This window comes from Penicillium daleae, assembly GCF_028827525.1.
Source record: "Penicillium daleae strain IBT 16125 chromosome Unknown utg000001l_segment0_segment0, whole genome shotgun sequence".
Taxonomy (NCBI): domain Eukaryota; kingdom Fungi; phylum Ascomycota; class Eurotiomycetes; order Eurotiales; family Aspergillaceae; genus Penicillium; species Penicillium daleae.
Window position 1 is genome coordinate 1336806 of NW_026623149.1, and position 16292 is coordinate 1353097.

Consider the following 16292-nt stretch of genomic DNA (forward strand, 5'->3'; position numbering starts at 1 on the left):
ATCCTGTGTTCAGCACGGCGTACTGGATATCCTATGAGGTCCGCTCGGTCGTTTGGCTTTTAGCCCACCTACCTTGGCCATCAATTCATCACGAACCCTCCACTTGGCAAAATCGACGAGAAGAACTGCGCCGGCGTCTCGGGAGGCTGTAACCAACGCACGCGACCGGAAGGCGAACGAGGATCAACCTCGGCCCTGTCCATATTTGTCCCTCAAGGATGTGTCATGTCCATGTTGACGTGCGAGAGATGATGCTAATCAGGGGGAGTGGAGACATGTGCACTTGGGGCTGGGAAATTCAGGTAGCCTGGTTGGATATTCCGTTATTCCCTCAAGATGAGATCATGTGGAGAGCTCCCAGTGGGTATTGAGCATTTGGTGCGGAGACCTCCTGCCTCTCCGGTTGCCAAGGAAGGTACAGGGCAGAGAGGCGAATATCGGGGATTCCGCAGGATCGTTTGGAATGTCAAATACTGTCGGGTACATCGTATATGCCCCATTCTGCCGGATTGTCGCTTGGTCGGTCTAGAGGGTTCGATGGGCACGGCCTATGACCAGGAGGCGTTCAGGACCGTGGCCGGATTCGGCAGACCATGCGCTTTCCTTTGTTGATCGGGCTGGAAAGCAAGGACTTCTCGGTCTGTACAGTAGATAGGTAATCTTTAGTCCATCCCCATTGATCATGTTTAATTCTTGAGCATCCAAAAGAGAAACAGTCCATCATATCACCATAGTTACCATCTTCATCGTAGTCCAGTCGTAGCACGACGTAAGTTGATCCAGATGGGTCTAGGCCGAACCGAGGGCTGACCAAACTCGTGATCCCCACACAATAACGTCATAGCTGCCCTTTTTTTTCTGGAAGCCCCCCCCCGTGCCTTAATAATCTTATTAATCATGGAATGACACCGATCTGTTCTGATGCTAACTCCCCTCCTCCAGGTCAAGCCCTACATTTCATTGGTTTGTTCATTACCTTCGTTGGGCTGGACCATCCCCACCCCCCTTCTTCTTTCGCCTCTGCCCATCTGACTGTCGACTTCCTTTTTCTTCGCACTCGCACTTACGTCAGTCATTTCGGGGCTCTGCAGTCGATGTCGTGGTGTTCCTCGTCGCTCTAGACCTCAGGATTGCCAAATCTTGGTGACAGGTCTCAAGTCAAAGGTCCCTGACCGCTTGACTATCTATTCGGTACAATTGCGTAAGAGTTGAGCCGATGGTATAGCGAAGAGACCCCGTTGCTTTTTCCGATACCACCACCACCTTCATCCAACTCGGCGTCAAACAGACCGTCATCATCATGACCGGTCCAGGGCGATCACCCTCCTCGCCGTGGGTGCAGAGTGTACAAGGCAGAGCCAACCAACCTTTTCATCCCGGCTTGTCACCTTCCCAAACGAGTATGCAATCAAGTGCAGAACGACCCAGCCCCAACTACTTTGGTATCACCGTGGAAAACTCCAGTAATCCCCCCACGTCCAATCCAGGACCCCACACGCAAAAGAACTGGGGAGCATTTCAATGCTCTTTACCAAGCCCCAAAATGCAGCTCTACTCCCAGGAGTCGGTATCTGAGGGCCTGTCGAACCTCCTGAGGTCCGAGTCAGACGTTGATAAAGGGCGCCGCGAGTCGGCTCTACAGAGTTTCTCTACAAACGGAGATGCGCAGGGTAATCGAATATGGTCGAGGACCTCTCATTCCTCACCAACGAGTGGGCCGTTCAACAATCGGGTACTGGGATCCCCGAGTGGGTATGCCATCAAACCCGCACAAATTCCAAGGGCATCTTCACGAGGTGAGTCCCCTTTCAACAAGCTACATTGATCTTCCCACAAAATACCTCGCGTATGTGCTAACTTGCTTTGGCCGATAGATAACGGGACATCCATATCATCTCACTGGATCACCGCGGAGCTTGTCACTGAGCTGATCAAATCCAAGACACAGAAAGTTTTGCTTCTAGACGTTCGCCCATACGCCCATTTTTCGCAGTCCAATATCACTGGCTCTCTGAATCTATGCATCCCCACCACTCTTCTCAAACGTCGCTCGTTCGACACGCAAAAACTCGAGAACACTTTCACCAGTGATGATGACAAACGCAACTTTGCTCGATGGCGAGAGTGTACCATGATTGTTGTCTACGACTCTGCTACATCAGATGCCAAGGATGCCGTCCCCTTGATGCATGTGATCACCAAGTTTCAGGCAGAACACTGGAAGGGAGAAGGCTTGATCTTGCAGGGAGGATTCAAGGCCTTCTCAAACCAATTTCCGCAATTTGTCCACCGACCACAAGCACAGACGACAGGACCGTCACCGAAGAAGAAGCGTTCACCGATGAGCATCGATCTCCAGTCCATTGCTCCAGTTGTCGGAGGTTGTGCACTTCCCGATTCCTCATCCGCCGTCAATCCCTTCTTTGGCAACATTCGACAGAATATGGACCTTATGGGAGGAGTCGGACAAATACCTTTGAAGCTACCAGATGGGATGACAGAAACGCAACGACGAGAACTCCCCCCGTGGCTACAAGATGCATCGGAAGTCAAGGATCAAGGTCACCTTGTCTCTGAGAAGTTCTTGGATCTTGAAAAGAAGGAACTGGCACGGATGAAGCAGGCGTTGACGTACGATGCAAACTCGGCATCGACTGGTGGGGTTTCCAAGAAATATCGCGTTGCAGGGATTGAGAAAGGCACGAAGAACCGCTATAACGACATTTATCCATTTGATCATTCTCGCGTCCGTCTTGAAGGTATTCCGTCGGGGGGCTGTGACTATGTGAATGCAAATCATATTCAGGCCGAGTTCAGTAATCGACGATACATCGCCACGCAGGCTCCAGTGCCTGATACTTTCAATGTAAGTCACCTCTTGCTCTTTGCTTTTCGTCACTAATTACTGACACCCGTGATACAGGATTTTTGGCGCGTGGTATGGGAACAGGACGTCCGGCTGCTCGTTTCTTTGACTGCCGAGATCGAGCGAGGCCAGGTCAAGTGCCATCCCTACTGGAAGTCGGGAGACTATGGTCCATTCAAGGTCAAGGCCTACTCAGAGAGATTCGTCAATGTGAATACCAAGGATCGATTCATTGACCCCACGGCGGAATCACCTGTCGGGCCTGGCCAGCAAGCACAGAACCCGGATGGGTCGAATGAGAACCCGGTCATCATCGTACGGCATTTCAGTCTCTATCATACCGCATTTCCATTCCAACCTCTACGGGATATCACTCAGCTTCAATATCCCTATTGGCCAGACTTTGGGACGACATCTCAACCGGCTCACCTACTGAATCTGATTGAGCAGTGTAACAAGGTCATCCGTGCTACCGGTACTTCCAGTTTCGGGAACCAAGATGCCGAGCCAAAAGGCCAGCGGCCCATCTTGGTTCACTGCAGCGCAGGCTGTGGACGCACAGGGACCTTCTGCACAGTCGACAGCGTGCTCGATATGCTGAAGCGGCAGCGCATGAACAACGCTAACGCAGATTCCGATATCGGGGCTCTTCAAAACCCGAGTCTCGACCTGATTGTCAAGACTGTGGAAGACTTCCGAACTCAGCGACCCAGCATGGTTCAGAATCTGAGTCAGTTTGTACTCTGTTATGAGAGTGTGCTGGAGTGGCTCGTCTCCCGGATGCATGATGAGGACGATTACATGTAACACGACGAGAGGCCTGGCTCCTTCTTCTCCTCTTTCTCTCCTTGATGATAGCGAATACCCTTTTTTCTTGTTTTCGAAGCTCGATCGGATCTTACGTATTTGCATTGTGGGCGTTCGGCCTGGGAAAGGCGGTTAGCTGGACATATGCATCAAAGCAACGAATTTTGATATTTTCTCGCTCATGACAATATGCCGTCTGTCTGTCTCTTCTTTGTAGTCGATTCGTAGATTCGTCAGTCGGTATTGGTCAGGTGGAGCCGTGTAGAAAAGATGAGCCAACGTTTGACAGTCGAGTAGGGGCAGAAAGGAGTAAGGAGAGATCAAGTACATACCAAGAGTGTCTCGCGTGAAGTTCATTGAAACGTGGAAGTGAGATTAGAGCGGGGCTCTGCGGAATCAACAATCAGCCAGAAAACTGAGCATCAACTCTCCAAGATCCGACTCGTCCAACAAACTCCAGCGCCCCAACTGGAAATTGCCTGACGAGAGAATCTCCGTCTCCACTGCGGCTCTCTCTGCCTAAACGCGGATCGCGGGCTGATCTTTCTTTCAGTTTAGCTTCCTCAGTCTATCGGACCCTCCCAGGCAACAAGGCGGCTCGTGCGGCCTCCCGACTCTATAAAACCTCCTTTACACATCCACCAACGTGAATTCTTTCTTACTTGCAACTTCTCCTACGACCATTGTCCTCACTTGAGTGCCATCTCAAAACCCAATAAGATGGTCCTCAACCTCCCCACCGAGCTGGTCCAGCTCATTTTTCGGAGCTGCGACACTCCGACGTACCTGCAGTTGGCGTACTGCTGCCGCAGTCTATACGAGATGGCTACACAGAGCCGTAAACTCGTCCTACACCAATTGCGCCAAACCCCTGGCGGCACGGAGAATGTTGACACGATGACAACCCCAGAACTCGTCCACCGACTCAAACTGCTCTCCCACCAAGAGCTCTTCGGCACTGAGCACTTTACAGACCGCAAGCTCATCGACTTCCAGGGCAAGAAGCTCAACACCATTGCTTCCTCTCTGGAGGCCCCAATACTGAGAAACAGAGCATTACTTGGGTTTCAAGACGATGAAACAGTCTACTTTGTGGATATTCGAGCTGGAACTGTCAGCCTTCGACGCCGTCTGGAATCACCCGCAAAGCGGTTCGGCACTATCGAAGTGCTACACACAGCCTTCAATAGCAATGGAGCCTATGTTTTGCATCGCTTCCAGCCATTTGTCGACAAGCAGCTGGATACTACACACCCATTCGTCAAGCAGGCAATGCAGTCATACTCACAAGGGAGTATCTTCTTGGTAAACTATAGCTTTGGGTCGAAGGACATCGTGAAAATCTTTACCTTCCCAGACGAGAATGAGTACGATCCCATTGCTCTTGCTGCTCACCACGACGAGAAATTCGCAATCTCTTGGCAACACCGACAACGTGATCAGGATCACCACGTTGCCATCTATTGTATGGATGATACCGATGATGAAGACGAGCAATATGAGGAGGACGACGAGGATGAAGAAGAGGATGAAGAGGATGAGCAAACTGAGCAGGAAGACGAAGATAGTGACGAACAGAAGGCTTCGGGCAAATCACAAAAGACGGTGCCCAAAATCATCTGTATAGTTTCATCCTCGATCTTCAAAGAAGTGATTTTTACTGACAACGCAAATCAGGGTCTACATTCGACGCCTACAGCTTGACTGAAATAAATGGTGAAAGAACCAGCGACGCAGCCCTCGTGGGAAAGGGTCCCACCACCAAACTCGTCTTCAACGACCGCGGAAACCAAATGCTCCACCACTACGGAACTAACACGCTCTTCAGCTCATTCCAAAAACTCCATGCCATCCCTGGAACGCCAGAGCCAACCGTGCGAAACAACAACTGCGTGGTAGAATACTCGCCCTCTTTGATGCTGCAATTTGAGATAGGCATCCCCTTCTTCGCAACCCATCGTACGGGCAGTGAAAGCCCCATACCCGGCACTTGCCACTGGCAGTATCTGGCAGTGGCCATCGCTACACACCGAGTCGAGCACTGGACGGTGGCATGTCTCTTGCGATCTGAATCCAACCCGCAGGCTTTCCGGTGTAACCACTTCATGAACCTCGACCGAGGACGACGCTTCGAAGATTGGACCGCCGTGGCGCAGCTCGGCGGATACGACGAGCACAATGCCACCCAAGCCTCCCTGATTGCAGCCTCTCCATCAGGCACTCGAATTGCACTTGCCAGCTGGAAGACTGTGACGGTATGGGCGCTGGAGCCGCGGGTGTTGATTGACGAGGAAGCTGGTCACTACCCGGAGTCGTGGACCAATTCGGCCGGACTGACGGAGCTTCGACCGGCAAAAATCGAGCTGGATGCTGTCTGCTCGCAGCTGAAGTTCACAGAAAACGAGAACGAGCTGGTTGCCATCACCGATCGCGGGCTGATGTTGCTGGACATCAGGCCCTCCGGCCGAGGTGTCGAGACCATCGAGCCCCGGAATATTTTCTAAATCAGAGCTCATCACCAAGAGGACTCGATATCGTACTTGACTGCATGGGATCAGGGCGTCCTTTTGCTTTTCTTTTCTAAGCATTTGAGCCTTTGCATTTGAGCCTTTGCATTTGAGCCTTTGCATTTGAGCCTGGGTTTCCAAACTGAAGCCGTCCAGCGAAAGCTAGTTTTCCTGATACCACATGCATAGCGTTTTGGTTTTAGCTTTGATTTTCACACATAGCAAGAAGGGAATGAAGATTGTTTCATTTTCTCCGAAAGAAAAACGCATTGGAAAATCGGATTGAAAAGGGTCATTGATTAATCGTAGACTATAACGGTTTATTGCCCCTCTCCACCACCACCACCACCCGACATGGTCAAGAACACCATGATCAGAAGCACCCACCAGTACCTAATAAAAAGAGAAGCATCAAATTAGCCAATGTTTCAACACAAACACACCTGAATCCCTTGCAATTGATCACTGAAACACTTACTTTTGAAACAGAGTCTTCTCCGGCACCTCCTCCGCATTCTGCCCATCCGGACCCACGACCACCGGCCGATTCAAATGCGGCTGCACCCCCTGCTCACTCGCAACCAATTCCACATTAGGCTCACTCGTCTTCGCAGAAGCAGGCTCAAACGCCGCCAGCGATACATGGTACACCTCACTCGCAGGACCCAAATGCAGACGCAACGTGGGCGCATGCTCAGCGCCCGCCAGGGACGAGAGCGAGACAAGACTTCCAGTCCATTGTTTGGGGTTTGTCGGAGTCGCAGTGTAGAGTCCTAGGCGAACGAGACTGTCGGCGTCGTTGGACTTGGGTGGGTTGTAGGCTAGGACGTTGGACTTTAGGGAGGTTGGATCGTAGGCGACGCGGGCGAGGATGGAAGGTTGCGCGGCTCCGACGGGCCAGTAGAAGATTTCTGTTGAGGAGGGGAGGGAGTCGGCGAGGGTGGAGGTGATGAGGAGCGTAATTGCCCCCAGGAGGGGGAGGAGGTGCATGGTTATGCGGTTGTTGAGGGAGAGGAGAGGAGAGGTGTTGGTGGAGGTGGAGGTGGAGATTGGGAGGTCATCGTGGTTTTCGGAGGGTTCGGACTCGGCCCGTGCTTCTCTCCGTCATTGTTAGTTCAGTTATTTAGACGACGAAGCAGTTATCGAGTCTGTAGTATGAAATTATTTGCAAAGAAAAAATTGCGTGTCATGGCCTGTATGAATTATAGCTGTTTCTGGTAGATAGAATAGTATTTGGTCCTAGCTACTTTACAAATATGTACTTAGTTCTTAGGTTCTCCAAGCGGATCAATGGCTGTCTAAAATATGTATATTCCACCCGGCATTCTACTTTGCTATTTTCATGTAGCTCTTTATCTCTTTCCGTATCTAGTCGTGCTCCATCCTAGTACTCCATAGTGTAGCGTCCAGGTCTCTAGGTTTCCAGCCAGTTCGGACAGCCATATTCCGACATATATGCACTCCAGCTTGAGAGTTTCAGAAAAACTCATAGATCTTTATCTCCTTTTCATACTCGACGTTCGCTCTACTAGATCTGACATGATGTACCTTGTGGTCCTTGTCACCAATCTGGGGGAATCCAGTAATCTCTCCAGGCACCATTGCCATTATCTGCATCGCGGAATGTTTCGATTCCTCCTTCCACACCTTCTTCACCCACTGTCCATACACCACTCTCGATCAGCTCGGTCCACCGATTGAATAGCCTCTCCATCCTCTGTGACCGCCAGGAACCTCCAAATGGATGAATTACGCCATATTGAAAAAGGTCTGTGAATGAGCCTGGGGCGACTAATCGACCATCACTCATCTGCGCGCGTCCTGATCACGTATATCAGGTCGTAGTGCAAAGGGAAGCACCAGGCGGAATCCTGCCTCCTCTGTGCTGTCGTGGCTTTGAGATGCAGGCTCGCTGTATAATCCCGCAAATATAGGAGTACCGATACTTATAGGCACATCTTGATTGGAAAAGTGTGTGAAGAATATACCTCGTCATTCTATATTGAAGTCCACAGTTCGGTCTATTGCTGCAAATATCAAGACTGCTGGTATAGTTCCCTCCTCGTAAGTGAAACGGGTGAAGTTTTGGCTTCTCACGAACGCCTCTTTATCATACGGGACCTCTAGTTTAGGGGCGATAAATCTGAAGCGCGGGGCCTTTAACGGTGACAGAACCAAGCGAATAAAGCATTCCTACGGTACAGATTCCGCGTCTACTTCAGCGTCTGTGAAGAGAGCCCCGGTCATAGGTAGAAGTGAGTCTGCGGGCATTCGTGACTCGACCATAACTACGTAGCGCTCTATTGTAGCTATAATGCTATCAACCTAGGCATCGTAATAAGGAAGCCACGACTATAATCCCTCCTGATATCGGTGCCTCGAATCGGACTCGGGCAGCCCCGCAACTACCTTGCCTAGACGAATCAAGAAAATCCAGTGGGTAAGAATAGTCTCTAATGGGAACCACAGGTTCTCGTGTTTATCAACGGGCTCTACGCTTTCAGAGTCGCCGATAGTCAAACGGAACGTAGCCTTATGGAGCTGCTGATCGTAGACCACGCCGAGGCAATATGAGTATAGGTCAGGCGTAGTATTATAGATCATGACAAACCACGCTTTTTCTTCATCTTCAAGCTCATTGTCTTCCAGGCAAAAAGTCTCGTCTCAGGACTCCATTAAAAGACCGACGATCCAGTAGAAGAGCCCTGGTTCAGGATCGTAGATCGTATCCAGGAAAGCGCTAAGCGACGGGTCCAGGTGTTCACGGTCTGCATCTCGATTTGGTTCTTTTCGCTGAAGAATCTTTTCTGTCTAGCTAGCGCATCGAGGTTGGGCGTGTCTCGTCCATGACGGACCATCCACGCATATGCGACCAGGTAATTGTGTAGTCTGGTACAGCGCTCATAGTCAAAAGTGACGTCATCGCGTGCTGGATGGTCGTCTGAGACCAAAGGGTCTTCAATATTGAGAAGCTGCACGACAGTCATATGTATGGCCATGACGATGTTATCGAGGGATATGTTGGGAGATCTACAAGAAAACAAGGTTATACAGCGTGAGTAGCCTTTACTCGGGAGAGGTGTATGTATGGTATGGGCCGTACGACCAAAATTACAGGAGGAGGGCATGTGAAGCTTCTGTCTTTTGCAATGATACTTTACAGGTACTGTGAATTACGCATGGGGTCCTGTAAGCTCATTACCATGGATTGAAGCATCTTACGGTGGAGATTATCTTATTATTATTATCTTATTATTATCTTATTATTACAGCATGTCCAGTGCCGCTGATTAGGTACGGAGGATTCGAGACGGGGTCACTAGTTACCTTAGTGACTTACCAGTCTGACACGCTCGACAGCTTCCCCTCATAAGCACAAAAAAAAAAAAACAAAATCTGGACCCCCGCCTTGTTTCTTTTTCCTCAACTCTTTGCTGCTCAATCTCCTCACTCCTTGGACATCCTTATCAGTAGGTTACCCCGCCGAGCTGCCCAACTGTTGATCGACTCTCTGACCGCATACTCTATAGACAGCATCCACCTGTTCTACTCTCCACTGCCCCTCCCCCATCCGAAGTATAACCCACTTTTGACGACACCATGGCCTCGCTGCCCTACCGTCGTCCCTCTCGCCAGGCCTCCCGCCAGGCCTCGAGCGACCCGCGCGAGGACATACAGGTGCAATTGGACCATTTCATTGGCATTGACGTTGGAACTGGCAGTGCCCGCGCCTGTATCATTGATGCCAAGGGCGACATCGTCGGCCTGGCCTCCGAGAACATCGGGCTCTGGCAGCCGGAGCATGGTTACTACGTAGGACATTCCCAGAGCCCGGACAACCCGACCAACTCCGGCCCAAGCAACAATCGACTGACTCGCGAGCCCAGGAACAATCCACCTCCGACATCTGGCGCTGCATTTGCATTGCCGTGCAGCGAGCCATCAGCCAGCACAACATCAACCCCGAGACCGTCCGGGGTATTGGGTTCGACGCTACCTGCTCGCTAGCAGTCTTTGACCATGAGACCGACGAGCCCGTCTCGGTAACCGGACCAAACTTCGACTCAGACCGCAATGTGATTCTGTGGCTGGACCATCGACCCGTCGAGGAGGCAGCAAAGATCAACGCAACTAACCATAATCTACTCCGATACGTCGGCGGGAAGATGTCCATTGAGATGGAAATCCCCAAGGTGCTTTGGCTGAAGAACAACATGTCCAAGGAGCTCTTCGACAAATGTAAATTCTACGACTTGAGCGATGCGCTGACGCACATTGCCACAGGCAATGAAAAGCGGAGCTTCTGCAGCGTCGTCTGCAAGCAGGGCTATGTGCCCGTCGGCGTGGACGGCAGTGTCAAGGGATGGCAAGAGGATTTCTTGAACGAGATTGGACTGAGTGATTTGACGGAGGATAACTTTAAGCGCATGGGCGGAGTCAACGGGGTGGTGAGCCTACTTCTGGGAAATAAGTGTGCACCCAATTCGCTGACTTTTGAATCCTTCTAGAATGGTGATTATCTGAGCGCCGGAGAGCTGGTCGGTACTCTTTGTGAAAAGGCTGCTGCGGAGCTGGGCTTGCCGGCTGGAATTGCCATTGGCAGTGGTGTCATTGACGCCTATGCCGGGTGGATTGGCACCGTCGGAGCCAAGGTCAGCCTGGGTGCACCCCATTTGAGTGATGAAGTCGCCAAGAACGACAAGACACAAGCATTCTCTCGACTGGCCGCTGTAGCGGGAACGTCGACATGCCACCTGGCAATGTCTCCAGACGCGGTCTTTGTGAACGGTGTCTGGGGTCCATACAAGGACACTATTCTACCAGGCTACTGGATGGCCGAGGGTGGGCAGTCCGCGACAGGCGAACTGCTCAAGCACGTAATCGAAACGCACCCAGCATTCAACCAAGCCCACTCGATTGCCGAGTCCTACCACACCAATATCTACGAGTACCTGAATGAGCATCTCAAGGAGATGGTGCAGGACCAAAAAGCACCTACAGTCTCGTATCTCGGCCGCCACTTCTTCTTCTACGGTGACCTCTGGGGCAACCGATCCCCCATTGCAGACCCGAATATGACAGGCTCCATCTTCGGATTGACCAGCGACAAGAGCGTCGACGGACTGGCAATGTTCTACTACGGTACATTGGAGTTCATCGCGCTGCAGACCAAGCAAATCGTGGAAACGATGAACAAAGCCGGACACAATATCACCTCGATCTTCATGTCTGGCTCGCAATGTCAAAACGACATCCTGGTACATCTGATCGCATCGGCATGCGACATGCCCGTCGTGATCCCTCGCTACATCCACGCAGCCGTGTGCCACGGTGCCGCCATGCTTGGCGCCAAAGCCGCCAGCTCTGACTCGGAGGGTCGGACGGAGGATCTGTGGGAAATTATGGACCGGATGAGCAAGCCTGGTAAGAAGGTGATGCCTACGGAAGATCCCAAGGAGAAGGCTCTGCTGCAGGCCAAGTATAAGGTGTTCTTGGAGCAGTGCTTCGGGCAGCAGAAGTACCGAGAGATGGTCGATGAGGCTGTGGGCGATTGGGGATCTGCCTAAACAGGAGAGGGGTGTTTCAGGACATAGGGCAATCCTGACTACGACTACAAGGCTCCAGGACTAAACCTTGAGAGTGTTAAAACAGTACACGAACTACGTAATGATTATATGAAGAGTTTCCAAATATGACGGTCATTACAGCACGTTGACATACAAATCAAGGCCAAAAAGTAATATCACGTCTAGCACTCCTTTATGTCCATTTTAAAGCAGCGAGTAACAACACCAAATCAAGAAACGGGCAACGTTTCGGTAGAAGGAACGATACAAAAGGTTCCCCATCATCTCCCGACCAGCAAGGAGCAAAGCCTAAAAACAAGGTACAATAATCACAAGAAAGCCAAATCAAAGGGGGGGGAAGACGAGCCGAAAGAAAAGAGAAAGCCATTGGGGGCCATGATGCAAACTTCAAATCCGTTATGCAAAGAAGATTATGATACGCGAGAAAAGTTCAGCCCTGCTGTTCCGTGCTGAACTTCCCGGAAGAAAACAAAACATTGCCATAGCCATTAAGTTGAGTTTGGGAGGAGAAACGATTATGTTCAATTTAGTACGCCGCGCCAGCTCGGGAGCGGCCGACAGTGTAGAACTTTTCGCCTAGGGCGAGCGTGTCGAAGCGATCCACGCCCAGAGTGTACATGTTGCTGTAGCCCGAGAGGTAGAAACCGAGCACGACGACCAGGTAGGTCAGGACAAGGACGGATCCTTTGAAGTAGTTGCTCTTGCCTTCGCCGTAGACGTAGGATAGCAGGAAGACGCAAAGGATGACGGTGATCATGTCCCACTGAGGGAAGATTAGACTATCGAGAAAGTTAGATCGGGTTTCGATGATTGAGAGGGCTTGAGAGGAGAAGTTTTACTTGAAGGAGTGGCTGACGAGCTCGGCGGGGTCGATGGATTGAGTATAGAGGGCACTGAAGAGGACCACGGCCGGCACCTGCAATAGGCAGACTTGAAGTGCGTAAGCAGAACCAATCTCCATAGACAAAGCGATATTTCCGTTCATGGCGAATGAGATGGCGTTCTGCGAGAATGTTAGCGATCAACCCCTCGAATTTGGTACGAAATGTTGAAACTATTAGAGCAGGGAATTCTCATACCAGGAACTCGGTAGTGTTCGGCACCAGGGCAAACAGCGTAATACCAAGGAACTTTTCATCAATGTCCACACTCTCCAATACGACATCCACCGTATTGACCAAAATCTCAGCAATAATAGCGTAGAGGAAAGTAGCACCCAACAAAATGATGGAACTTTTCGCCTTGCTCCAGTTCGGAGCATCGTGACCGCCGCTGTGGGCAGGTTCCGCAACAATACCGATGTCTTCGTTATCCTCACCGGGAGGATGAGTCTTTGCCTGGTCTGCCTGGGTACGATAAGCTTGGCGTGTGGAGGAATTGCCTTGTTGGGCCGAGTACTTGCGACTACGAGCTGCATCGCGAGCAGCTACTGCAGCCGCAGTGGCCGCCACTTCGGTGACTTGACGCACGAGTCGCTCGTTTTCCTCTCCAGAAAGGCCGTGGATAGCCTTTGGCACATTGGAACTTCCATCTCCGCCAGAACGCGGAGGAACCAGATGAGGAATGCCAGCCTTTTTATCCGATGGAGAGCCACTTTCCACCTGATCCCAATTGGCGCCACTAGTATCTTCCAAGCCAACCTGTCTCAGTGATTGACCAAGGATGCGCTTGTAGAGTTGCGACTCGCGAATGGAGTCTTTGTGGCTAGAGATCGCGCCCGATGCCTCGGGACCACCAGGCGGGAAGAGTAGGTGCCTAGGCTCGAAAGTAAACGAATCAGAAATCGGCTGGGCGGCCTTCTTCTCCTTCTCCTCGTTCTCAGTAGCCCAAATCAAGGCGGCGTGAGTACGCAGGGTAAACCAGAGACCGATGACGTATGACAGGAATAGGAACACGGCGCAAAACCATGCATATGGCTGGACTGCCTTTTCAAAGAATGTATCATGAACAGCTGCACTCTGGGAAAAGTAGCAACGACGGCAGTCTCGGCTCTCTGGGTCAAACTCGCGAACGCATGAATGGCAGTTCAGCTCATGCTATTGGATGGGTTAGCTTTTGATCACAAAATTGGAGGGCAATGCCAATGCTGGGCGAGAAACTTACACTGCCATATACCTGGTAGAAAAGAGTAGGACCAAAGGCTGCGATGACCGCAAACAACAGCATGGTCGAGGTCACACCGGCGGACTTCACATTAAATCGCTGCGTCTTGCGCTTGATAGCACCGAAGCACATGGACAACCCGGGCAAGAACAGAATACCCGCGAAGATACTGCCAATGATACTCCCTTCCACAAGCTGGGCCTTGCCTTCAGTCAGGGCGACACAGTAGAGATACACTTCTACGATGGTGGAGAAGAAGGCATTAATCGCGGCACCCAGGCCCATTGACGACTGGGCTGAGATGGATGCCACAGCCTGGCCGATGAAGTAGGCTAGCGGGATGATGGAGAATAGGGAGAGAGTAAAGATCAGTCCGGGGTGAGTCAGCCAGGACTCAATTCCCAGGAAGGTGTCCAGCACGAAGTAGTCGAAAATGACGAAAGCGACGAGAGCTAGCAAATTGATAAAGAAGATGTTGGTGCCGTCAATGGTGTATTTCCAGTATCTCGTCCCTGCCGCGCGATACGTGCACAGAAGGATGGATGAAGATGAAGAACCCGTGGCAAGTCGGGAATAAGAGGTATCGGAGTGGAATGACAAGGCTAGAGGATGGCGTCGCAGGTGGCTCACCAAGATGGTAGTGACTCGGCCCATTGGGATCCAGAAGACAAGCAGCCAGCAGACCAGGGAGACTATGAGCATCAAGGGTCCCACCAAGAAGTAAAAGAATACAAAGAACACAACTCGACCGAGAGTCCATTCACCACGACCGAAGAGGCGGCGTTTGGAGGGGCTGAATTGTAAGTCCTCGCCTTGTCCACGCTGGGGCCGGCCGAGGAGGCTGTCCTGCTCGCCAGCAGAATCCACGCTGTTGCGCCGCCGTCCGACAAGAGATCGATCTCTGCGAGGTCCGAAGAAAAGTCGGCCATGCTCCAAGTCACCGTTCTGCCATTGTTCATATTCGCTGATACTGCGGCCTTCTCCTTCGTCTTCCTCGGCATAATTATCATCTGTTCTGAGGAGAACAAAGGAGCCAAAGGGGTAGAGCAAGTAGCGCGAGAGCCCAGCGAAAACCCTTCCATACGCGACAGCGCTAGAAGAGAAAGCACAGAAAAAGCATGCGATCGCAGCCAGCAAGGCCGCTAGAGCCAACCACCACCCAAAGAGCACTGACCATAGAAGGTTTGTCAAAAAGAGCATGGGACTGACGCGACCCCCGGGAGATGAGTGGATATCGCCCTCGGCAGTCTTCTCAACCGAGCGGCTCTTCTTGTACAGGGCGGGCTTCCAGATCCTGATACCGAAGGGATGGGTCTCGTTGATCGCTTGCTGGCGGTCCTTGAGCGTAAAGCTCTCAGCATCACTAGTCTCCTCGTCATCCTCATCGGCCACATGAGATTCATCCCCACTGTCAATATCACTACCGCCATCAGACTGCCTTATCGACGGGGCATCGTCGGGTAGGTCGAAGTTGGGTTTTGGCAATATGGTATCATCCTCACTCAGGTTGTCTGATTCACCTCTAGCCAATGGGCTGAGACGGGCGCTAACATGACGGCGTAACGTGGAGCCCTGAACCCGCATGGGACGAAGCCTCGGAGACAGCTGCTGGGTGGACGAAGCCTTATGTAGGGCAAAGTCCTCCTCTACTTCTTTGACATCATCGTCGGTCGAGAATCCCTGGCCCTTGTGGGGCACTTGTCGTTTCGACGACATGCGACGGGTGACCGAGGGCTTTCGAGGCCGATCAGGGACCATAGATGAGGAGGTAAACGCGCGGCTCGAACTATCCTCCTGAGTGGGCTCATCGTTGCGTATCTCGGATGCCGAGTCGACGGATTGCGCATCCAGGGTTCCTGATTTCCCCCAGACCCAGGTCAGCACAAAACGTTCCTTTTTTGCTTGGGGTTACACGAAATCGTCAAGCCTACCGTAGCCTCTCCGAACCGACGCCGTTGATCGCATGGGAGGTATGGATGATGCAGAGGCGTAGTCGCTGCCTGGTATACCCGATACTCGAGAGGGCTCAGGCTGGTCGGGGTCCCTCTTATCGCCCGTCAAGTTTCTTGGATGATCCATCGACGGTCTAAAACACCAAAAAACGGCCGACCGTCCAAGCTCGCAGAGAGGGGGAGGATTTAAATCAAGGCAAAGGGGGCTCTTGGCAACTCCCACTTCACATTGCGGGGTTCAACAGGGAACCAAGAAAAGAGATAACCCCGGATACTTGGATCATCTGCTTTCTCCTCAGCTGAGAAGCGTACAAAAGACGATCAGAGTAGCACGGCCGCGTGGAGAGCTTCCAGATGACCATTCGACGGTTGTGCCAATCACGGAGATGCTGACTCATCCACAGTGGGGAGCTGCCGGGCTGCCTGGGGTGCTCTGTTTGTACAGTTTGTCTGTTATGGAAGCCTAAAT

The 16292-nt window shown here is 51.7% G+C and overlaps 6 protein-coding genes across 6 annotated transcripts; 3 read left to right on the forward strand and 3 right to left on the reverse strand.

The window, feature by feature from the left end:
- Positions 1 to 1300: 1300 nt before the first annotated feature.
- On the forward strand, positions 1301 to 3673 carry ptpA (uncharacterized protein; the record flags this gene model as incomplete). The annotated part of the gene is made up of 3 exons (XM_056903766.1): positions 1301 to 1796; positions 1875 to 2866; positions 2924 to 3673. The coding sequence occupies 3 exons, from the start codon at positions 1301 to 1303 to the stop codon at positions 3671 to 3673; spliced, it is 2238 nt and encodes a 745-aa protein (XP_056771533.1).
- Positions 3674 to 4393: 720 nt separating this feature from the next.
- On the forward strand, positions 4394 to 6177 carry N7458_000373 (F-box domain protein; the record flags this gene model as incomplete). Its single annotated transcript, XM_056903767.1, has 2 exons — positions 4394 to 5294; positions 5351 to 6177. The coding sequence occupies 2 exons, from the start codon at positions 4394 to 4396 to the stop codon at positions 6175 to 6177; spliced, it is 1728 nt and encodes a 575-aa protein (XP_056771534.1).
- Positions 6178 to 6500: 323 nt separating this feature from the next.
- N7458_000374 (uncharacterized protein) lies at positions 6501 to 7170 on the reverse strand (the record flags this gene model as incomplete). Its single annotated transcript, XM_056903768.1, has 2 exons — positions 6501 to 6573; positions 6659 to 7170. 2 exons carry the CDS (start codon positions 7168 to 7170, stop codon positions 6501 to 6503), a joined length of 585 nt encoding a protein of 194 aa, XP_056771535.1.
- A 1362-nt stretch (positions 7171 to 8532) lies between these two features.
- On the reverse strand, positions 8533 to 9179 carry N7458_000375 (uncharacterized protein; the record flags this gene model as incomplete). Its single annotated transcript, XM_056903769.1, has 2 exons — positions 8533 to 8838; positions 8865 to 9179. The coding sequence occupies 2 exons, from the start codon at positions 9177 to 9179 to the stop codon at positions 8533 to 8535; spliced, it is 621 nt and encodes a 206-aa protein (XP_056771536.1).
- Positions 9180 to 9780: 601 nt separating this feature from the next.
- Positions 9781 to 11747, forward strand: N7458_000376 (FGGY-family carbohydrate kinase; the record flags this gene model as incomplete). The annotated part of the gene is made up of 3 exons (XM_056903770.1): positions 9781 to 9993; positions 10068 to 10628; positions 10689 to 11747. 3 exons carry the CDS (start codon positions 9781 to 9783, stop codon positions 11745 to 11747), a joined length of 1833 nt encoding a protein of 610 aa, XP_056771537.1.
- A 547-nt stretch (positions 11748 to 12294) lies between these two features.
- On the reverse strand, positions 12295 to 15950 carry N7458_000377 (calcium/hydrogen antiporter; the record flags this gene model as incomplete). The annotated part of the gene is made up of 5 exons (XM_056903771.1): positions 12295 to 12547; positions 12608 to 12771; positions 12848 to 13804; positions 13872 to 15727; positions 15803 to 15950. 5 exons carry the CDS (start codon positions 15948 to 15950, stop codon positions 12295 to 12297), a joined length of 3378 nt encoding a protein of 1125 aa, XP_056771538.1.
- Between the last annotated feature and the right edge of the window lie 342 nt (positions 15951 to 16292).